Source organism: Neofelis nebulosa, chromosome 15, assembly GCF_028018385.1.
Source record: "Neofelis nebulosa isolate mNeoNeb1 chromosome 15, mNeoNeb1.pri, whole genome shotgun sequence".
Lineage (NCBI taxonomy): Eukaryota > Metazoa > Chordata > Mammalia > Carnivora > Felidae > Neofelis > Neofelis nebulosa.
This window is the reverse complement of record NC_080796.1, coordinates 49,159,256-49,182,336: the sequence shown is the minus strand read 5'-3', so window position 1 is coordinate 49,182,336 and position 23,081 is coordinate 49,159,256. Positions and strand designations below refer to the sequence as shown.

At 51.6% G+C, this 23,081-nt stretch overlaps 1 protein-coding gene across 16 annotated transcripts in view; it reads left to right on the top strand.

Moving 5' to 3' along the window:
• Positions 1–1,641: 1,641 nt before the first annotated feature.
• Positions 1,642–23,081, top strand: part of PLEKHA6 (pleckstrin homology domain containing A6) — a 145,767-nt gene continuing 124,327 nt past the window's right edge. For 6 of the 16 annotated variants that reach the window (XM_058700880.1, XM_058700892.1, XM_058700886.1 and 3 more), the window contains exons 1-3: positions 1,647–1,779; positions 7,971–8,047; positions 14,703–14,760. In XM_058700880.1, coding sequence (XP_058556863.1) covers positions 1,697–1,779; positions 7,971–8,047; positions 14,703–14,760 — 218 coding nt within the window. In that variant the 5' untranslated portion in view covers positions 1,647–1,696. Of the gene's footprint in view, positions 1,780–7,970; positions 8,048–14,702; positions 14,761–23,081 lie in introns of all 16 variants that reach the window. The other 10 variants (XM_058700891.1, XM_058700885.1, XM_058700879.1 and 7 more) reach the window with 3 other exon arrangements.

Sequence of the window (23,081 nt, the reverse complement as noted above, 5' to 3'; positions counted from 1 at the left end):
ACGCACACCTCAATGAGGCTCATGGCTGTATTCAGCAGACCCCTAAATAAGGTCCCAAAGTACAGGACTGTGGTTAGAGTTAAGGCATGTTCGCAGCTATGACAGTATCGGTCATCATCAAACATTAACTAGGTGCCCCAGGTCGGTGCTAGGACTACAGAAATGCGTAAGATGAGCCCCTGCCTCATGCAGATGAGTAAATCAAGGATTGCATTACAGTGTGATAAGTTCCACCACAGGGTTATTAACAAGGCCTCATGACAGACAGGATGGACAGACAAATCAATCTGGGGTGGAGTCAAGCATGGCTTCCCGGAGGAGGTAACACATGGGCAGACACGATTTCCCAGGTGGAACAGGGATCAAATCCCTTAGAATGTTCACAGTGAGCACGCTCACTCCACACATACTTGCCAGCTGCCGTGCAACACGTTGCTTCCTCTAAAGGCAGGTGTCTTTCTCATTGTCTAATGACTCCCTTGGGTCTAACACATGGATTGGAACGGTGTGGACCTAATAGGAGCCCCACGGTCGGTGTGGACCTAATAGGAGCCCCAGGGGCTGGTCCGGAGTAAGTTGGGAAAAGCTCACTACACCTGGACTTCGATACAGAGACAGCAGAACTGTGGGTTCCAGCAATACTATTTTTCATATGCCACTTTTGAATGTTTGCAACCTGCATTCTGTGCACAGAACACATTCCAGTCCTTTTTTTTTTTTTTTTTCTTTTTTTCTTTTTTCCATTTCTGGTGCAAGTTAGGGGGAAGGGACACAAAAGCTGCTGTTCTCTGGGTGTGTTCCTAAGGTCTCCCTCCGATTCTCCTTAGTCATGGCAGGCTTCTTGGAGGAAGTGCTCAGAAACAAAAGTAAGAGCTAGCTTGACTAATGAGGCTGACATCCAGGGCCCCTTGCTGCCCACACCCGTGCGTGCCACCCTTCCCTGCATTTGACCTTTGTTCCTCTACTAACCTCCCTCCAAGCAGAACCAGGTTTGACCACCCGCCCTTTTCTGGTCAGGGGCCGGACGTGTCCCCTAGGTTCGTCATTCAAAGCTCTTTCGGCCAAACTGGTTCCCCGCGCCCTGCACCGGGGGCTGGGGACCCGCCGAGCTGCCGCTGTTAGTCCTCCCGGCTGTGAATTACCTTCGGCGGCGGCGGCGGCGGCGGCGGCGGCGGCGGCGGCGGCGGCGGCGGCGGCGCGGCCCCGCCTCCCCTCGGCCGGCCGGCGGTTCAAGTGCAGGTTCGCAGCTGGGAGCGAAGAGGCGACACCCCTCGCTCGCGCACGGAGACCTGCTCCTCGGGCGGCTGCGGGCGGGGAGGGGACAGCGCTCGGCGCGGCGGCCAGCAGTCCGGCGAGGGAGCGTCGGAACCCCCCGCGGCGCGGATTGCCCGGCGTTAAGTTGAGGAGGCGTCCGAAGCGGGCTCCGGGCGGGGAGGCGGCGGCTGGAGTGGGGGCCCGGCCCCGCCGGGGTTAAGTCTCGCCTGCTCCCTGCTGCCCGGCTGGCGGCCCGCCGCCTTCAGTGAGAGGCCGGCGCCCGGCAAGGACCCTTCCCCCCCCCCACCTCCGTCCCCCTCCCCGCCTGCGGGAGGGCGGACAGTGGGGGCTGCTGGGCAGGAAGCCCTCCACCCCCCCCAACTCCCCCCCCCCCGTCAGCCCCGCGCCCCGGGGGGGGGTGCCCAGAGTGAGAGGGGTCGAGATGGCCGATGAGATTGACTGGCTGGACTTGCCCGGCCGGTGGACCTACGGAGTTGACCGCGGTGGGAGAATCTTCTTCATCAAGTACGTTGGTCTCTCTCGTTTTGCCATTTTATGTTTTCTTTCGAGTTGTCCAACTTGGAAGGTGGCAGGGCGGGGGGCAGGCTGAGCGGTAGGGGGAAGCGATGGCTGGAAAGGCAGGCATGACTAATAAGTTTATCGTCGCCTGTTTGAATGTGTCTCCCGCCTTTTCCTCAATGGGTCAAGGTCCAGCTAAGGCTGGGCATGTCCTCCTCTGGAAAGGCAGGGCGCGGCAGGGCAGGTGCGGGCCTTTCCGGCTGGTCCCCATTCACGGGGGACAGAGGGGGGCGCAGCGGGTGCCCGAAGAAGGATGATTGGACCCAGTGTCCAGTGGGCCCGTCATTCCTTTCAACCTCGTCCCCTGAAAGGGCCAGGGGTATGTTCTTTCTCTTGCCCCCTCCCCCACCATATTTTCCTACAGAACACTTGGGCTCAGAGACATCGCACCAGGAGACCCTGTCTCAGCCACCAGTTCCTGGCCGTCCCTCATCCCAGGACTCTGTGTTGCCAGGAAGACAGCCCCTCTCCCTTCCTGCTTCCTTTATGGGGCTGTGTGGTCAAGGGGAAGGAGAAGATGCCCACGGTGCATTTGGCATTCTTTAAGGAGAGGGAGCCTCTGCTGCTCTCAGTAATATATTAGTACCGTTATATTAATTTCATAAACCAAAATGGCTCTGGCATAATCTCATTATAACAGAGTGGCCTCGCTGGTGCGATTTTGGCCCGCTCCTGCTATAGTCGTTCTTTGCCAGGATAGAAATCTCCCGATAATGTAGCAAGTCTAGAAGCACAGCATTCTGAACTGTTACCCACACATGATGGGTTTTTTCTTCCTCAAGATAGCCACTCACAGAACATTAGAGCTGAAAGGGAGCCTTGGCTGCAACCCCCTCATTTTTCAGATGGGGAGGTGAGGTCTACAGAGAGGAAGGGTACTTGTTCCAGATAAAACCACTTGTTAATCAGAGCTCTGGCCAAGCCCGGTACCCGCTGACTTTAGAGCACTGCTTTCCCTCCAGCACGGAACTGGAGCCCAAGGAAGCCAGCGGATTTTCCCCTTGCTTCTCCGTTGCCACACTTGCTTTAGGCCTTTCTTCTGTAATTATCATCGCCATGATCATAATTGATGCTGTAATTAGATTATGTTAGAAATTAGCTCCATTGAAGTTCTCGATCCTGGGTCAGATTCTTAAATAACAGAACTTCACCGGTATTAAAACCGGAGTCCCTTTGGTCAGTGGTTTCAGACTTTTGTGTCCATGTAAATCACCCGAGGAATGGATGGAGAAAAGGCCGCTTCCTGAGCCCCGCCTCCAGAGATCCACATCTGGGGCGGGGCCTTCGCCTGTGTATTTCCAGGAGCTCCTCAGCTGAAGTGGTTAATTTGGCTGTCCTCATCTTTCTTCCCAGACTCTTGCGTGCCTTCCAGCTTCTCTTGGCCTTTCACTCCGCGAACATTCGAGTAGCCACTGTTTGTGTGCCACACCGCGAGGCATTAGAGATTTAAAAAAAAAAACAAAAAAAAAACAGTAAGATACAGGTTTTTCCTTGAAGGTGATAGGGAGAAAATGCAAATAAATACTTGGGAAATAATAGGATATATTCTCAAGGTATTTGCATGATGGTCTAGGAACACAAGAAAAAAAGAACTGACGTTCTTTGGGGAGCGGAGGGAGAGCTTTCTGGAGGAGGAGACATTTGGGCTGATTCTGGAGCAGAGGACCAGGGTGAAAGGGGCCCTGAAGCAGAGGCCTGTGGGAAGGAGAGCGCTGATGAGTGCCAGGGCACAGGTTGTCTAGAACACTCTGAGGGGGTCAGTGGAGATGGAGTGGAGGCTGCAGGGGTGCTGCAGAAGAGGGGGCAGGACCAATAAGAAGGGGCAGCTTTGGAGAGGCCTTGTGTGTTAGGCTAAGGAGTTTGAACTTGGTCCTGCAGGTGATAGGAAACCAAAGGAGATTTTTATTATTTTTTAAATGTTTATTCACTTATTTGTGTGTTTGTTTTTAATTTTTTTATGTTTTTTATTTTTGAGAGAGAGAGAGAGAGAGAGTGCAAGCAGGGGAGGGGCAGAGAGAGAGGGAGACACAGAATCCGAAGCAGGCTCCAGGCTCTGAGCTGTCAGCACAGAGCCTGACGCGGGGCTCGAACCCACAAACTGTGAGATCGTGACCTGAGCCCAAGTCAGACGCTTAATTGACTGAGCCACCCAGGTGCCCCTTTATTTTTATTTATTTATTTTTTGTTTTATTTAAGTCATCTCGACACCAAACAGGACCCCGAGATCAAGAGTCACACGTTCTTACGACTGAGTCAGCTAGGCACCCCCCAAAGGAGATTTTTAAGAGGATTGACACACCTAGACCTGGGTTTTGGAAGGATCCCTCTGGCAGCTGTGTGGGCAGATGATGACTTAAAGGCTGAACAGGGGCATAGAGGGAGAAACTTGGGGTTTGGAGAGCAGTCAGGGGTGACTGCTGAAGTCCAGGAGGCAGCTGATGAGGCCTGGATTTAGGTGGTGAGGTTACAAGGAGGAGAGATAGGAGAAATCTTTAGGAGGGTGTTCATTTACGGCCTGAATGTCGGGGAAGAGAGGGAAAAGGAAAAATCAAAGATGAATCTCAGAGGTTTTAACTTGAGTGTGACAGAGATGAGGCATATGGGACAAGGAGCGGATTTTAGGGGGCGTATAGATTCAGGGGAAAGTATTGAATTTGAAGTCCCTGCGGGACCTTTCAGGAGGTCATGTCTGACAGGCAAGTGGATGTACAGACAGCGGCCTGGGCTGGAGAGGAAGTCCTGGGAGTCGTTGCATAGGGGTGGAACCATCCAGAAATGTGTGACCAAGACGATGGGGGTACCCAGGCAGCACCAGTGTAGAAGGAAAGGATAGAGGAAGAGAGACCAGAGATTGCAGGATCGTAGCGAGGGAAGGGCACTGCCCTAGCAGGAGGAGGAGAGAGATGGTAAGAGGAAGGAACGGTCAAGAGTGGAAAGGCCAAATGAGCTTAAAACTGGAAAGTGGCTAGAACTAAGGAGGTCTTTACTGACTTCTAAGAAAAGTGGGTTCAGGGGAGGACTGAGGACAGAAACCAGACTGCAAAGGATGGATGAGAGGGAGACCAGGAAGTGGGGACAGCTAGAGGGGACCAGTTTCCAAGAAGGATGCTGGGTCAGTAAGAAGAGGAACAAGCTGGGAGGGGAGGCGGAGGGCTCAGACCAGAAGACAAAGACCAGAGTGGGGCTAAGCAGACGATGACCTGAGAGGGAGAGAGAAGTGGAAGAGACAATCTTGTGATACTCAATAGAATAAAGTTCTGGAAAAAACAGGAGATGACGGGGACTATAACCCAGGCAGAGAGATTAGCCTTACGTGGAGGAAGGCCGCTTCTTCATGTAGAGACGAGTATTTTTAAAAAATTTTTTTCAATGTTTATTTATTTTTGAGAGAGAGACAGATAAAGCGTGAGCGGGGGAGGGGCAGAGAGAGAGGGAGACACAGAATCTGAAGCAGGCTCCAGGCTCTGGGCTGTCAGCCCAGAGCCCGATGTGGGGCTCGAACCCGTGGACCATGAGATCATGCCCTGAGCTGCAGTCGGACGCTTAACTGGCTGAGTGAGCCACCGAGGTGCCCCTAGAGACAAGTATTAAGGTGGGGATATGGGTGCTTTTGGGGGTGGCTGGGTGGGCATATTGAGGAAGCTCCTGACTGATGGTTTCTAGTTTTTCTTGAAGTAAGTGATAAGATTGTCCATTGAGAACGGGGAAGGGGGAGGAAAGAAGAGGCTGGTGAGGGGATTGAGGTTGATGGGGAAGCTTTAGAACACTCTGCAAATGGCAACTGGCCGGGGCCCCTGAAGAAGATTCTAGGTGGCACTTAGGGACCAGCTAAGCGTGGGGACTGTGGGTTTGCAGTGACATCGGTCCTCCCAGTTTCACAGTTCTCTGTCAGCCCAAAGCCAGGGGTGGAGACAGCCTGTGACTGCATCGTTCTGGGCCAGGAGCTGGCAAGGGGAGTAGGAGAACGACAGGGGAAAGACGTTGAGATTGCGGGATTGTGTCCACCTCTGTGACCCTGGGATTGTCCATGATGTCCAGGACGTGTGGAGATGGTCGTCTGAGGGAATGATGTGAGAGGAGAAGAGGAATCGGGGCCAGAAGGTGTCCGGGTGGCTGAAGAGGAAGTGTAAGGGCGTGAGTTTCCCCCACACTTAAAGTTCACACTGGCTGGCTTTCCTCTTCCTGGGCTTCCTCTCCCACTGCCTCCCGGCACCAAAGCCCACGACACGGGGCATCTCTGTGTGTGCACAACGGTTCGAGGGTCCTGGGGGCACCAGAACGGTGACTTTGTTTCTTGTCTCCTCATCAGACGGGTGAGTCCACTGGGAAATCCTGTCCTGTAGCAGGTGTCCAAACTTAGAGAAACATTAGTGGAGTCCAGTGAAAAAAGAAAGCATGTGTCCACACGAAGACTTAGGCATAGGTGTCCCTGGCAGCTTTGTTTGTAATGGCCCAACCTGAAAACAACCTGAATGTTCATCACCAGGTGAGTAGGTGGACACCGTGGTATATTCTGTGATGGAATACTACTCGGTAATGAAGCGGAATCAACTATGAACACATGTTACCACGGAGAGGGAAGGGGGAGAGAGAGAGAGAGAGAAAAGAAAGGGAGAGAAGGAGGAAGAAAATAAGAAAGAAGTCAAAGAAGTCTAGCTTGCATGATTCCTTTATATACAATTCTAGAAACTCTAGACAATGCAAACTAATCTATAGTAACAGGAAGGAGATTAGTTGTTGTTGGGGGGGCGGCGGTGCAGGTGGAAAGAGCTGACAGCGTGGGGGAGAGGAATTATGAGGGGGCACAAAGGAAAATCGGGGGGTTCACATCTCGATTTTGGTGATAGTTTCACAGGTATATATACATGTCAACACTTTACACGGTACGCTTTAAATATGTGCAGCATTGTACATTGTATATCTTACTTCAATAAAACTTCTTAATGAGATTTGTTATGTTAATTAAAGTATTAAGGATACTTTAACATCAGCGAGCAGAGTCCTGTCCTGGACCCCAAGACAGGCCCCACCCCAAAGCCTGGATGATGCAGGTGATACAGACTCCTCTCCTCCACGTGCCTGGGTTGGCCCAGAAAGTCAGGTGCCTCGTGTGGGTCACATCTGGCTCTGGAAAAATTAATATCATTTGGTTGGTGGGGGTGGAGAAATGTTGATGGGTTCATCTGCCTCCCAGTCTAGACCCAGCGGATCTGTGGTCTTGGGGAGCCCAACTTGCCGGGAGTGAGCTGTTAGAATCCTGGCTTCATCACTTATTGATCATAGGATTTGGGGCAAGTCCCTTAACCTCTCTGAACCTCAGGTTCATCATCTGTAAAACTCCTCATGTGAAGGACTGTTGTGAACGAAAATATTTAACATTGAGACACCCAAGGACTAGGGGTTCACCTAGCCTCCTCCTCTTGTATCCCTTGAGAAGCTGCCAGTTAAGTACCTTCGCTGTTCTCCCCAGAGGCTTCACCTGTCACCCCAAATGTCACCTCCTTAGCGCACCCTTCGTGCTGTTCCCCTTCCTTAATTTCGTCCCGGATAGCACTTCCTCCTCTGTGGTGGGATAATGCTCTTTATGCGTAGCTATAATAGGGATAGGGTATACTTCCTATTATATTACATTGCAACCATCTTTTTATATGTCTGTTTCCCCCGTGGGTTATAAATTCTTTGAGGTCAGGGTCAGATGTTATTTATTTCTGAATCCTCAGCATCTACTCAGTAAATGCTTTGTGCATGTGAATGAATGAATGGCTGTGTGGATTCATCTATCTCACGTGCCTGGGATCAGACCGTCAGTGTTGGTGTGAATTGGGAGAGGGATGTCCTACCCCGGGAAGCCTCTATTGAATCTGAGACTTTTTTTTTTATGGGTTTTTGTGGTTTTTTTGAGAAAGAGAGAAACAGAGCACGAGCGGGGGAGGGGCAGAGAGAGAGGGAGACACAGAATCCAAAGCAGGCTCCGGGCTCTGAGCTGTCAGCACGGAGCCCGAAGTGGGGCTCCAACCCAACAACCGTGAGATCGTGGCCTGAGCCAAAGTCGGACGCTTAACCGACTGAGCTACCCAGGCGCCCCAGTATCTGACACTTTCTTATTGGTTTTGTTTTTTGTGTTTTTTTTTTTGTAGCGATGAGGAAAAGTCAACCAGCTGGGTGCACCCTGGTACGGAATCACCGATCCAGAGTGGACACTCCTCCAGCCCAGGTAAGGAGCTTGGCTGTCCCCGCCTTTGCAATTGAGGAGGAAGCGATGGCTTGAGGCAGCATAACTGCCCTGACTTGGCTTCTGACTTTTTCTTTTCGGCATGGATGGATTCAGCTTAGCATTTGGACCACCTGGGGAGGGTGCAGGAGCGTTGATGCTCACCTTGAGGTCTTTCTGAGTTTCCAGCTCTGTAGTTAGCATATGGGACCGATCTTTGAGGACACAGATTTGACCCCTCTGTCATCCCCCTGCCCAGTCAGAAACTCCTCTCCATCTTCAGAGCTCCTGAGCTAGGCGTAATCCCAGCTCCTGGTGCTGTACCATAGAACCGTGTGCCATGATGGAAATGTTCTCTCTCTGAGCTGCCCAGCAGAGTCACCGTTAACCACAAATAGCTACTGAGCGATTGCAACGTGATTAGTGTGGCTGAGGAAGTGAACTGTTACGTTTGAATTCATTCAAATTTAAGTTGCCCCACATGGCTACTGGGAATACCTTCACACTGGGGTGGGGGTGGGGGGACATGAGAGAAAAGGGCACGGGGCCCACACTGACTGCTTACTGTAGGGCAGACTCCAGTGCTAGCCCAGGCCAGTGGGAAGGTGAGGACACGTACAGGCGGAATTTCAGTCTAACCTGGGGAGGCAGAGACACCAAGGATGAGAAGGGCCGGGGTACTTCGAGTGGACAGGCAGTGTTCCTCTTCAGAATGCTGCCACAGACCCACCCTCGCTGGCCTTCTGGCCCTTCCGCTGACTGCACACCACGTGGTTCTAGGAGTCTGGGTCGCTCACGGGACACAGCCAGCACTGCGGGACACATTGGGTGAAGTAAGGTGTTGGCCTGCCCAGAGCCTACTTTCTTTTAGATTCTGGGCTAGGATCATTGTGTTGTCAGGGCTGGAAGGGACTTCAGGGACCCTGGAACCCAACGCCTTCTTTCAAGGGTGGGAGGATCGAAGAACAGAGGGGAAGTACCTGGCTCGAGGCCGTTCAGCTGCACAAAGCCGTGCCAGGGTGAAATGCCTAAGTTCTAGAGGCAGAGAGGCCTGGGCTCCAATCCTGACTCTACTTCCTCTCAGGGTGGTCTTGAGCAAGTGGCTTAAATCTTCCGGGACTTGGCTCTTCTTCATTGGCAAAATAGGGATAGGACCGCGAACCTCCGAAGATGATAGCAAAGGCTACCCGGGAGAATCACCATCAATGAAGGTGACCGCTATCGCTGTGGTCACTGTTGTTACTTCTGACATGAAGTAAGGCCTCTTATCCCAAGATCGGGCTGTGTCCCTCTCCTGGGTTGCTGTTTTTGCTGCTCTCCGTGTTTAAAATTTGATCCCGTGTACCTCGCTATGGCCCTAGGTAGGACCAGAAGATAGATAAAAGCCTGTGAGCCAATGACTTCATTTTGGGCTGCAGCCAACTGGTTGTCCGAGGCTGGGAAGGGGTTAAGATGCCCCTGAAGCTTGCTGGGAGGGCAGCTGCCTCAGCGGGCACTCCGCCTGGACAGGAATATAAGCCCTTCTTGGTGTTGCCCGGGCAGAGAGGGCAGTGTGGAGGGAAGTTGCTGGAAAAGGCAGGGGACAAAATCCCCGCTGGCCTCTTTCCCAGGCACATCACGGTGGCAGGATTATTTATGATTCTGACCCAGTGGGGATCCCTCTACTTGGGGAGACTGCCAACCCACGCCCTTCTGAATGGGAACGTCCTCCCACAGGGACAGAAGGGAACAAGTAGCATTTGTGGAGCAGCACAGAGGAAAGAATGTCAGCTTTGGAGGCAGTCGCGACCAGACTCACATCCCAGACCAGACACTTCCTGTGTGACCTTAAGCAAGTTGATTAACCTCTCTGGGCCTCAGTTTCCTCGTCTATAAAAATGTTCAAGCCGGGGCGCCTGGGTGGCGCCGTCGGTTGAGCGTCCGACCTCAGCCAGGTCGCGATCTCGCGGTCCGTGGGTTCGAGCCCCGCGTCGGGCTCTGGGCCGACGGCTCGGAGCCTGGAGCCTGTTTCCGATTCTGTGTCTCCCTCTCTCTCTGCCCCTCCCCCGTTCATGCTCTGTCTCTCTCTGTCCCAAAAAAAAAAAAAAAAAAAAAAAATGTTCAAGCCAATGCCTATTCTATACCGCTTTTGTGCAAATTAAATATGCTGACAGTGGTAAAATGTGTAGCTGAGAGGAAGGAAGCACTAGGTGGTAGCTGGTGTCATTATTTCTATGGACCAAGCCCTGGGAGGGGAGCTGGGTTCACTGGCTTCCCTGATACTCTGAAGCAGCAGCATCACCACCAACACTAACCATGGAAATCTAGACCCTTGAGAAACAGGGGTGAATAAAATGAATTATACAGACTGGGCCCGCCACTCTATAGAACCCAGGTTCTGCCCTCCGGCAGCTTGTGCCCTGAGGCAGCTGATAATATGGCGGGAGAGATTCAGACCAAGACTGAGTGGCTATGTTTTGTAAAACCTCATACCCAAGGCAGGTGTTTGGCCTGACCAGACAGGTGGCAGTGATCATCCGTCAAGAGCATCCACACATGTTTTACGATAGGTCCGCCACAGGGCTCTTGCACGCCCAGAAGGAATGATCTCCACCAGTGCCCTGCCTGTCTCCGCCTTGGACAGTGGTTTCCCTTGAGTTTCTCAGAAGACCCTTCCTCTGCCTTGGGGTGGAGGAATCCTGTTTGTCAGGGAGGCAGGATGCTCTTTTGGGGGGATGGGTAGGATGAAACAGTACCTAATAGAATGCTCTTAAGAGATAGAGTGCTAATAGAGCCCCACTCTTAGGGGCTGCAGCCACCTGCAGGGAGTGCCTGGGCACCTTCGAGCCATGGTCACCTTCTGTATCTATTCAGGTTTTGCTCACTCTGTAAGCCTGTGATTCTCTGCTCTGAGCATTTCCATGGATATTTTTTTTTCAGAGGTGCTATTAAAAAAATTTTGTTCTAGATTAACCAGACAGAAAATCAACAGAGAAGGATTAATGACCTTAAATGGCCTTAAACGACATATTAGATCAAATGAATTTAATGGTTACAGACATAACGTTCCACCCCAGACCAGAAGATACGTTCTTCTCAAGGGCACATGGAACATTTTCCAAAGTAGATCACATTTTAAGACACGAAACAAGTATCAGTAAATTTAAGAAGAATGAAATCATATCAAGCATCTTTTCAAACCACAATGGTATGAAACTAAAAGTCAATTACAAGAACACTGGAAAAATCACAAATATGTGGATGCTATATGCTACCGACCAACCAATGGGTCAACAAAGAAATCAAAGGAGGAATGAAAAAATACCTTGAGACAAATGAAAACAGAAATACAACATACCAAAATCTCTGGGATGCAGCAAAAACAGCTCCACGAGGAATGTTCATAGCAATATGGGTCTACCTCAGGAAACAAGAAAATCTCAAATAACCAAACCAACTTTACACCTATATAGGAACTAGAAAAAGAACAAGAAGTGAAGCCCACAGTTAGTAGAAGGAAGGAAATAACAAATCTCTGGGTGGAGATAAATGAAATGGAGACTGGAAAAGACAATAAAAAAGATGAACTAAGAGCTGGCTCTTCGAAAAGATAAAATTGACATGCTTTTAGCTTGACTCACCAAGAAAAGGAGAGAGAGGGCTCAAGTAAATAAAATCAGAAGTGAAGGAGAAGTTACAACTGACACCACAGAAATACAAAGGATCATAAGACACTACTATGAACAATTACATGCTAGTAAATTACCCAACCTAGAAGAAATGGATACATTTCTAGAAACATGCCATCTTCTTTCTCAAGCTGAACCATGAAGAAATAGTAAGTGTGAATAGACCAATTACTGGTAAGGAAATGGAATCACTAATCAAAAACCTCCCAAGAAACAAAAGCCCAGGACCAAATGGCTTCATGGGTAAATTCTACCAAACATTCAAAGAAGATTTAATACCTATCTTTCTCGATCTTTTCTAAAAAATTGAAGAGGAAGGAATGCTTCCAAACTCATTTTATGAGGCCAGCATTACCCTCATACCAAAACCAGACCAGGACACCAGGCAAAAAGAAAATTATGGGCCAATATTCTTGATGAACATAATTGCAAAAATTCTCAACAAAATATTAGCAAACCGCCTTCGACAATACATTAATAGGATTTACCATGATTCAATACATTCAATACATTTACCATGATTGAATGGTATTTATTTCAGGGATGCCCAGAAATAAACCTATGCATATATGGTCAATTAATTTATGGCAAATGAGGCAAGAATATGGAATGGAGAAAGGACAGTCTCTCTAAAAAATTTTTTAAAGTTTATTTATTTATTTTGAGAGAGAGAGCAACTGGGGGGGGGGGTGCAGAGAGAGAGGGAGAGAGAGAAAAATCCCAAGCAGGCTCTGCACTGCCACTGCAGAGCCCGATGCAGGGCTTGAACTCATGAGCCATGAAATCATGACCTGAGCTGAAGTCAAGAGTTGGATGAGGGGCGCCTGGGTGGCGCAGTCGGTTAGGCGTCCGACTTCAGCCAGGTCACGATCTCGCCGTCCGTGAGTTCGAGCCCCGCGTCAGGCTCTGGGCTGATGGCTCGGAGCCTGGAGCCTGTTTCCGATTCTGTGTCTCCCTCTCTCTCTGCCCCTCCCCCGTTCATGCTCTGTCTCTCTCTCTGTCCCAAAAATAAATAAAAAATGTCGAAAAAAAAAAAAAATTTAAAAAAAAAAAAAAAAAAAAGAGTTGGATGCTTAACTGACTGAGCCACCCAGGTGCCCCAGGACAGTCTCTTTAAATGGTGTTGGGAAAACGGGACAGCTATATGCAAAAGAATGAAACTAGACCACTATTTTACATATACACAAAAATTAACTCAAAATGGATTAAAGATTGGAATGTAAGACTTGAAGCCATAAAACTCCTAGAAGACAATAAATTCCTTGACCCTAGTCTTGGTGATGACTTTCTGGAGCTGACTCTAAAGGCAAGGGCAACAGAAACAAAAATAAACAAATGGTACCACATCACACTCAAAGCTTCTGCACAGCCAAGGGAACCATCCACAGAATGAAAAGGCGACGTACAGAATGGGAGGACATATTTGCACGTCATGTATCTGATAAGGGGTTAATATCCAAAATACATAAAGAACTCGTATCACTCAATAGCAAAAACAAAACCAAACCAAAAAACCCACACAACACACAGAACACATAACCCAAGACAAAAAACATTCTGATCAAAAAGGGGGCAGAGGAGGGGCGCCTGGGTGGCGCAGTCGGTTAAGCGTCCGACTTCAGCCAGGTCACGATCTCGCGGTCCGTGAGTTCGAGCCCCGCGTCGGGCTCTGGGCTGATGGCTCAGAGCCTGGAGCCTGTTTCCGATTCTGTGTCTCCCTCTCTCTCTGCCCCTCCCCCGTTCATGCTCTGTCTCTCTCTGTCCAAAAATAAATAAAAAACGTTGAAAAAAAATTAAAAAAATAAAAAATAAAAAAAAAGGGGGCAGAGGACCTGAATAGACATCCTTCCAAAGAAGACATATAGATGGGCAATAGACACACAAAAAGAGGCTTAACATCACTTATCCTCAGGGAAGGGCAGTCAAAACCACAACAAGATATTACAGCCCAGCTGTCAGAATGGCTCTAATCAAAAAGACTAGATGCCACAAGCATTGGCGAGGATACAAGAGAAAAGGGAACCCTCAGGCACCGTTGGTGGGAATGCAGACTGCTACAGCCACTCTGGAAAACAATATGGTCGATGAATGGGTAAAGATGTGGTATATATCTGATAGAATACTACTCAGCCATAAACAAGAATGAAATCCTGCCACTTGTGACAGCAAGGATGGACCAGGAGAGGGGTGTGCGACGTGAAATGAGAAAGACAAATACCGTATGATTTCCCTTTTACGTGGAATCTAAACAGTAGGACAGAAGAACAGGCTAAATACAACTCGTTGATAATAGAACCGTGGTTGCTGGAGGGGAGGGGAGCTGGTGGGGGGCTGAATGGGTGGAGGAGGTCAAGAGGTACAAACTTCCAGTTAGAAAATAAGGAAATATATAATGTACAGCGCAGTGACTATAGTCAGCAAAAGTTGCCAAGGGTAAATCCTAAAAGTTCTCATCGCAAGAAAAAGTCCTCAGTATCTTGTCCAAAAGCAGCAGAAGCTGGTGGTAATGATACTGGCCTGGGGTTTGGAGGCTTGAGTCCTGTTCTGATCTTGGGTGCTAATCACCTGTGAGGCCTGGGGCAAGGGATCTGCCCTTGGATCTTGCTTGTGCTTCTGGGTCGGGAGAGGGCTGTGGGACCGCCCTGAGCGCCCTTCCAGGGGAACCACCTGTGCGTTCACCGCTGGGTCCCTGGGGCTGGCGCAGGGCCTGGCCCAGAGTAGCTGCTCAGGAAAAGCTTGTCGAATGAAGGAGCAAACCCTGTAAGGTAGCGATCCATTCGGTCACTTAACTGCCATCCCTCTTCTTCTTTGCTAGAAACAGACCGATGGGGATGACGGACCAAAAAGGGTGAGAGATAGGTGGGTTTGAGCACTTTTGGCTGGTCTGTGAATTCTCCTGGTTCTCCAGGCCCCATCCCTCCTGAGCGCAGACCCGGTGTACGGGGCTGAGAAGAAAGAGAGGGTCATGTTGTGAATTTGCTTCCTCACAGGGTTGCCCAAAGGCTGGGAGGTGGATTCTACCCAGGAGGGAGCTGTGTACTTCATCAAGTGAGTAAGATGGGAGTTTCTTTCTGGTGTGGCTGTTGGGCCTGCTGTTTTGGTCACTGATGCCTCCCTGGGTGGGGGGTGGGGGGAGGTTGTTAAAGGGGCTGCTCTTGCACTGAAGGCCTTGCTGGGGTCTGTGAGTGGCCAGGAGGCCTCCAGCCTGGCAGAGAAAGCTAGGTGGTGTGTGTGTATGTGTGTGTGTGTGTGTGTGTGTGTGTGTGTGTGTGTGTGTGTGTGTGTGTTTATGCACGTGCGCATATGGGGTGTGTGTGTTTCTGTTGGCCTGGGAGGGCCAGTGTCAATCATGGGGAGTCTTCCCAGTTTGGATGGGTGGATGGAGTGCTGGGGGGAGCAGGGATGTCTCAACAAAGTAAAGGAAAGCGGCTGCTTTAGACACCCCCGTGGGACAAAAGTCTCCGAGGAAGGAGACGGAGCGGGAGGAAGCCCGAAAGAGACAGGGAGTGGAGCAGGAGGAGGGAAGGTGAGAGTGAGGTGCGCGGACAGGCAGGTTGGGCCGTGGCAAGGCCCACCCCGTCTCTCTTGCTCTCCTAGACGGAGCATCATCTGTGACCCTGGAGGTGGCGGGGTACGTGCGGTGCTGTTTTTCCCTGGGGTTTGGTCACGCTCCGCCGTGGGCCAGGCTAGCTGGTGCTCTCGGCAGCCGGCAGGACACCTGGAGAAGGCGCCCCGGATGTAACCTTGGAAGCAGAAGAGAACTCTTTGGGCTGGGGTGGTCCCCGTCTACCCGATCGGTTTCATTTCCCGCTGCCTTGGCCTGGGTCTCTCCATCTCCCAGGCAGGCTGGGTCCTGGCATTGTTCCCACGGGCGAGGCTTGGCATGCTCAGGCCTGTGCCTGGCCTGGCCTCGGAGTCTACAGGGCTGGTAGAGAGTGGCTGAGCAGACGGTTGGGGCGTGGGCACCGCCAGAGGCATCCCCTGCCCGGCCGGGGGAGGGAGGGCCCCCCTCATCTCCTCCCTCTCCTGTTCTCCTTCCAAATCTTCATTCATCTCTCATGAGCGCCCACCCTCCCTCCAGACCAGCCAGCCTTTACATCAGCTCGGCTGTTAACCATCTTCTTGAAACAAAAACAAAACAAAATGGACAAGTTATCTGCTTCGGAGACTGTTCAGCTAGGACGTGGCTTCTACAGCCTGAGCGTTCCCTGAAATTGAGCCGAAACCCCTGCTTCGGTTAAGAATCCTAACCATCTTCTGGGCGCCTGGGTGGCTCAGTCGGTTCGGCGTCCGACTTCGGCTCAGGTCACGATCTCCCGGTCCGTGAGTTCGAGCCCCATGTCAGGCTCTGGGCTGACGGCCTGGAGCCTGTTTCAGATTCTGTGTCTCCCTCTCTCTCTGCCCCTCCTCCCCCATTCATGTTCTGTCTCTCTCTCTCTCTCTGTCCAAAATAAACATTAAAAAAAATGAATTATAAAAAAAATCCTAACCATCTTCACGCTCCTTAGGTGGATCCGGCGCTTGAGACCATCTGCTAAGTACTTCCACCTGTATTACCTCATCTTGACCACCCCTGAACACTTACCACCTGCCGTGGCCTGGCCCTGACCCTTTCTGACCTCATCTCCCATAACAGGCCAGCTACGGTGATTTTTATCTTTCTTTTCCTCCGGTGTGCCAAATTCATGCTTACCTCAGGACCTTTGCATCTGCTGTCCCTTCTGCCTGGGAGCACTTTCCTCCTGTTTTTGTGCATCTGGCCCCTATGTATCATTTAGCTCGAATGTTATCTTCTCAGAGGGACTGTTCCTCACTACCTGCTCTGCTCTTCCTTAGACCCTCTCTCTCTCTTAAGTAAACTTTATGCCCAACGTGGGACTCAAACTCACAACTCTGAGCTCAAGGGTCTCATGCTGTGTAGACTGAGCCAGCCAGGCACCCTCAGACCCTCTTACTTTTCTTTATACTACCCGCCACTACTTGGAAGTTTGTCATTTCTATATTTCTATATTTTTTTTTTCAACTTTTTTTTTATTTATTTTTGGGACAGAGAGAGACAGAGCACGAACGGGGGAAGGGCAGAGAGAGAGGGAGACACAGAATCGGAAACAGGCTCCAGGCTCCGAGCCGTCAGCACAGAGCCCGACGCGGGGCTCGAACTCACAGACCGCGAGATCGTGACCTGGCTGAAGTCGGCCGCTTAACCGACTGCGCCACCCAGGCGCCCCTCTATATTTCTATATTGACTTAGTCATCGGTGGTGTTCCCCGTTGCCTTGTCAGCCCTGAGAACAGATTCTGGCTATCTCATGCTCCACTGTGTTCTAGAACCTTGCCGGAGTGTGATAGGAATCTGAGATATTTGCTGGAATAAATGAATGGAGATGTTGGGAGGTAAACCACGCAGGCATCACTGACTCCTCCGGCTACCAGCCCGGAGCATCACGAGCTCCTCACCTCTTCTTCGCCAACACCAGTTCCGTCTTTCTCAGAAAGTGCCACCAGAGGGGCACCTGGGTGGCTCAGTTGCTTAAGTGACCGACTGACTCTTGATTTCGGCTCAGGTCCTGATCTCACGGTCCGTGAGTTCGAGCCCTGTGTGGGGCTCTGGACTGACAGTGTGGAGCCTGCTTGGGATTCTCTCTCTCTGCCCCTCCCCTGCTTGAGCTCTCTCTCTAAAAATAAATAAACTTAAAAAGATAAAAATAAAGAAGCGACACCAGAGGAGATCCCTCCAAGACAGCCTCAAGCCCCACTGCCTGGCAATTCTCCTCCTAAATCTCTTTCATGGTCACAGCCTGACTTCATGCCCACATGGGCTCTCACCTGGATCATTCTAGCAGGTTCCCGACTGGTGTTCCTGCCTCCAGGCCATACTGCCGCACAAATGCTTCTTTGCTGAGTGCAGCTTTGGTCACATCATTCTGCTTTAAAAACCGTTCATGCTTGGGAGCCTGGGTGGCTCGGTCGGTTAAGCGTCTGACTTTGGCCCAGGTCTTGATCTCATGGTTCGTGAGTTGGAGCCCCGCACTGAGCTGTCTGCTGTCCGCACAGAGCCCATTTCGGATCCCCAGTGCCCGCCTCCCCCTGCCCCTTGTCACTCCAAGAAAAAAAAAAAAAGAACAAAACAAAACAAAAAAACCTTTCATGCTTCTGTCAGTTACAAGATAAAATCGAAATTCCTTACTCAGGTACTTCAAAGGGCTTCATAATCTGGTTTCCTGCCTTCCTGCTCTGACTTCACCTCCCATACTCCCCAGTTTGCCAGACCAGATCATTTGTGGTTCCCTCAACACATACCTCTTTTCCATGCCTCCCAGCCTTTGCAAGTGCTAATCTCTCCTCTCACAGGGCTTGTGTCCACCTGTGAATACTTGCCTTTCTTTGAAAACTCGGCCCATGACATCACTCCTTTAGGGAAGCCCACCGGTGTTGTAACTGTTTACATGTGTGTTATTTTCCCTAGATTGGTGGTTCACTAACTTGAGTGTGCGTCGAAATCACCCGGAGGGCTTGTTAAAACAGATTGGCCCTAGCCCTAGAGTTTCTGATTCAGAAGGTCTGAGAATTTGCCCTTCTGACAGGTTTCCCAGGTGATGGTGATGCTGCTGGTCCGGGGACCACACTTTGAGAACCACAGGGCTAGACTGAAAGCCGGTCGAAGGCAGGGCACATATAGGGTGGCCATAAAGTCTGGAAACACAGACAGTATCATTTCATCATGCGTCGCAATGAACTGGCAACAAGCTGTTAAGCGTTCGCGTCTGTTCCCAGACTTGGTGGTCACCCCATGCGTCAGGAGCAGCAGTGGCCGCTCTGAGAGCTGAGCTTTACTACGCGATCTCATTCAGGCCTCACGATAGCATTGGGAGGGAGGCGCTAACAACCCTAACTGTTTCAGCACGGAAGGAGGCTATAGAGACTTAAAACTGAGCTTTAACTCTGAGCAAAAAAAACCCTTCAGTGTCATGAAGCTTGTGGAAAGCAAAGCTGGGATTCAGCCCCACGTCTGCTTGATTTCACAGGCTGTGTGCCTAGCGTAACGCCACAGAGATGCCACAGCTGTCTCTGGAATCCTTGGTGCCAGGCTCAGGCAAGGGAGGTGCTCAGGAAACCCCGACTGCGTGAGTGAGTGAGTGAATGAGTGAATGACTCTGGCCCTCTCATTTTCATGGTTCCCTGCATGATCAAATCCCTACCAAGGTTTGGGACCTTTGGTTGGTGGGTGAGTTGGAGACCCTGAGGACTCCAGACATGGGTCCCAAGGCATAATAATGAAAGTCAGATATACAGACAACTCGAGAAGCTATTTTCTTTTTCCTTCTAGCGTGGAGGGGTCAAATTTCAATGAGCAAACATTGACATTTGCCCAGGACCGGACGAATATGATAATTATGTGTCAGTAAGCCCTTCCCTTCATGGTGTCTGGGAGGTGACTCCCGTGGTGTCCACAACTGATGTCATTGCTCAAGTGTGCCTGCGGTTTTGAGGGTGTCACTTACAGGAAGGGTGGTTCAGAGAGAAGAGCAAAGGCCAAGTGTTAAAATGTGGGTAAAACCCCCAGCAATACCCCCAGTGTGCGTGTATCATGTGAATCCAGAAGAGGGCGCCAAAGCACACGTGATCAGCCCGGCCAAGGCCTTGCGGCGTTTGCTCAGTGGTGACCCACAGATTTCACTCCAGAACCATCTCGACCGTCCTCCGCCACAGGTCAACCACTCTGGATCTGGTAGACTCCTTTCAAACACTTAGAGATCTGGGTGTGTTACACCCATTCCTGATTTTCTCTGGCCCTTGACTCCTCCCCCGCTTCCTGCTAAGGCAGCCAGCTGTGGAGCTTGCCAATTCCGTCTCCCAGAGTGCCTCTCTCTTTCCCCAAAGTTGGCAGGGAGGGAGGCATGGCAGTGATGCTTTCTGCAGAGCCCGATAATCTTTGTTCCCAATCTGGGCCCCTTCTGTCCCGCACCCCCTGACACCGGTGCCCCCGTGGGCTCTGCACCTCCTCCATCCCAGGGAGCCTCACCCAGCCGCTGTCACTTCTTCCATGTTCTTCTAAGGAGGCGCCAGAATGGGCAGTCACGCCAGCAGTGCCTTCTGCTCCTCCATGGGCTGCTCAGTGCTGCGCCAGGGGCTGTGGAAGGCAGGATCCAGAAGCCCGGGGCTCTGGCCCCAGGTGCTCATGGGAGTCATCACATAGACCCCAACCCGTGAGGCCCCGGAGGAGGCGGCACCCCAGAAGTTGGGCTTTGTTGTCTCCAGAACCCAGACAGGACAAGGAGGAGTCACAGGGGGAACAAACCTCATACTTAGTGAACTGACTAGCTCTGCTCTCGGCAGTGGGGGGGGGGGGGGGGGGGGGGCAAAATATCCCAGAACAGTAAAATGAGACAGATGAGAACAGGTACTGAATGCAATGGGGAGGGGGGGGGGGGCTCAGGGAAGAGAAACCCCATTTGCAGATGAAAAAACTGAGATTCAGCAGCCAAGGAACTTGTTCCAAGTCACTCAGTTGGTTAAGGGGAGGAACTGGAATTGGAACACAGTAGGTCCTCAAAGGTAGCTCACCACAGGGGGCTCCCTTTTCTGCTCCCCATTTGGTACTTCCGGCAGAGAGAGAGGCCCGTGTGGACGTGGCTGCGGTGAAGAATGGGTAAGACATATCCGAGGGGCAACAAGTCCGTCAATTTCATGGCCACCGAGACTGTGATGACCTTCAAAAGGCCAGGAGGGGGGCGCCTGGGTGGCGCCGTCGGTTAAGCGTCCGACTTCAGCTCAGGTCACGATCTCGCGGTCCGTGAGTTCGAGCCCCGCGTTGGGCTCTGGGCCGATGGCTCGGAGCCTGGAGCCTGTTTCCGATTCTGTGTCTCCCTCTCTCTCTGTCCCTCCCCCGTTCATGCTCTGTCTCTCTCTGTCCCAAAAATTAAAAAAAAAAAAAAAAGGCCAGGAGGACTCGTGTGCTTGTGCTTAGCGACTCATAGTGGCCCAGAGTTCTGGACCTGCCCCCCCTGAGCCTGGGGGCCTGGATTCTAAGGGCGCTTTCTTCAGGATCCTTCCTCCTCATGCCTCCTCCTCACGCCCTCCCCACCTGAGTGTCACAGGAGTCTTGCTTCTCCACTGCTGGGCTCAGGGAGAGAGTATAGACTTGGTAAAGGGAGTTTATTTTCTTGGCTCCTCTGCGTGTCCTTGCTGGAACTCTGAGACCCTCCTCGTGCCAGGTGTCCCTCACCCCACTCCTCAAAGGTGCTGCCCCCACGGAAGTCCCCCCTTTGGTTTCTCATGCCCCGGGGGCCTCCCAGATCGCCCGGAGACTTCGGCAGAGCCAGCTCAGACCTCTCGCAGGATCTGTCTGCAGCCTTTGCCCTCTGTCTGCCAGAGAGGAAACCCTCCCAGCAGGCCCTTCTGTCTGTCTCCTGCCTTTTCCAGTTGCCCAAGGATTGTGTGGGATTGGGGCTGGGGTCCTAATCCCCTTCCTCGCCCTGCCTGTCTCCCTCCCAGATGCTGCAGTCTCTGGCCCCAACCCTGCTTTGCTCCATTGACTGTTCAAGGCCAGAGATGCCCCCCAGAGCCCCTCGTCTTTCTTTGGCTGGAAGCCGGCTCTCCCCCTGCCGGTCCTGGGCAGGCTTGCCAGATCCTGGACAGCCAGGGCAGGTGGGTTGGGCTTAATCAGTACTACCTGGCACCAGGCCTGCACCCAGGATTTCTCTGTCCCTTCAGCTGAGTGCCTTTCTCATCGCCGATGAACTCAGCATCTCAGCTGGGCTGGGAGAGAGGTGAGGGGTGACCTAGGGATCCTCCTCCCCACCAAGGCTGCAGGCAGGTGCATACTGGTCTAACCTGAGGTTCTCAGCTCTGGCCTGGCCTACTCTGGGGTTGAAAGTAGCTCGCTCGCGCTCTCTCTCTCTCTCTCTCTCTCTCTCTCTCTCTCTCGGGTGTGATCAGATCCCTGTAACAATCCCCCTCCCCACTCACGTGGCTCTTCCTGGACCCTGGAAGGGAAGTCTGTGCTCCTGCCCCTTCCATAGCAGATTCTTTTTAAAGAGAAAGGCTTCAGTTGGGTAACTGATGCTTGTACTCCAATCACATTAAAAGAGACCCACAGAGAAGGACGAATCATTGTATTTGAGTGAAGAGAAGCTTAATTTTTGAAATCAAGTTGCTGTAATAATAAATACTCAAAAAAGATATAATAGGTGGGTGAGTCCTTGCAGATGCCCTCCATCTAGCTCCTGCTTCTTGAAGTAGTCTTTATTCAGAAGTGACCCCAGGGGCGCCTGGGTGGCTCAGTTGGTTGAGCATCCAGCTCTTGGTTTCGGCACGGGTCACGATCTCATGGATGTGGGTTGGAGCCCTGCGTTGTGGGTCGGGCTCTGTGCTGACCGTGCGGAGCCTGCGTGGGATTCTTTCTCTCCCTTTCTCTCTGTCCCTCCCATGCTAGTGCTCTGTCGCTCAAAATAAATAAATGAACTTAAAAAACAAGAAAGCAGTGACCACCGTAGCTCATCCGGTTTGGTCTGTAGCTTCCGGGTCTCAGGAGCAGGAGGGACTGAGACCCAGTGAGCCTGCTGGACGTCCCGGCAGGCATATGCCATTTTCTTCCCATCTTTCTGGTCCCGGTTGTGAAATTCAGTGTTTCTATTGCACTTACGCACTGTCACAGAGAATCTGTTATTTTTTTCCCCGCATCTCCAGAAATGTGAAGAAGAGAAGGAAAGTGAGGCAGAGAAAGAGAGAGAGAGATCGGGAGAGATCTCTCAATGGCATGGGCTTGTCTACAGCAGAAATGGGGCTGTAGTCCTATTGTCTGAAGCCCTCCCTTCTGTCTCTGAGCAAACACGGGTACCCCCTGGCTTGGCAGGCCTCCTTGCCCCAGGTCACTGGAGACCAATTTGGGCTGAGGACCCGGGAGGTCCTGGCGTCTTGTAATGGGGTCCAACCAGTTCCAGACTTTATTTCTTTAAATTCCTTGTGGGGGGCGGGGGAAGGGGGTGTGAAGGCACCAGGACCCCTACCAAGCCCTCCTAACACCCAGAGGTGTGCCCATCTCTTGGCTGGACAGCCACCGAGATGAAAGGCAACCACAGGCCGGTCTGGTGAGTCCCCACGATGCCAGACCCCTGGACACCTTCCGGTTCCCTGCACTCTAGCGGGAGAACAGCAAAATGCAGCTCACGCGAGGAAGGCCGCCCGGATCGCCTTTGGGGGGCAGCCCTTCCTGGTGGTGGAAGGCCAGGAAGGCTGTGCCCGAGGGCTCCGTCCTTTCCTGGGCTCCAGGAAGCACGGATGGTTAGCAGCTTGTCGCCGGTGTTGATGGAGTTAAACCTTTCCAGGGACTATTTACTCCTGATCCTAAGTGACAGCTTGGGGAGGGAG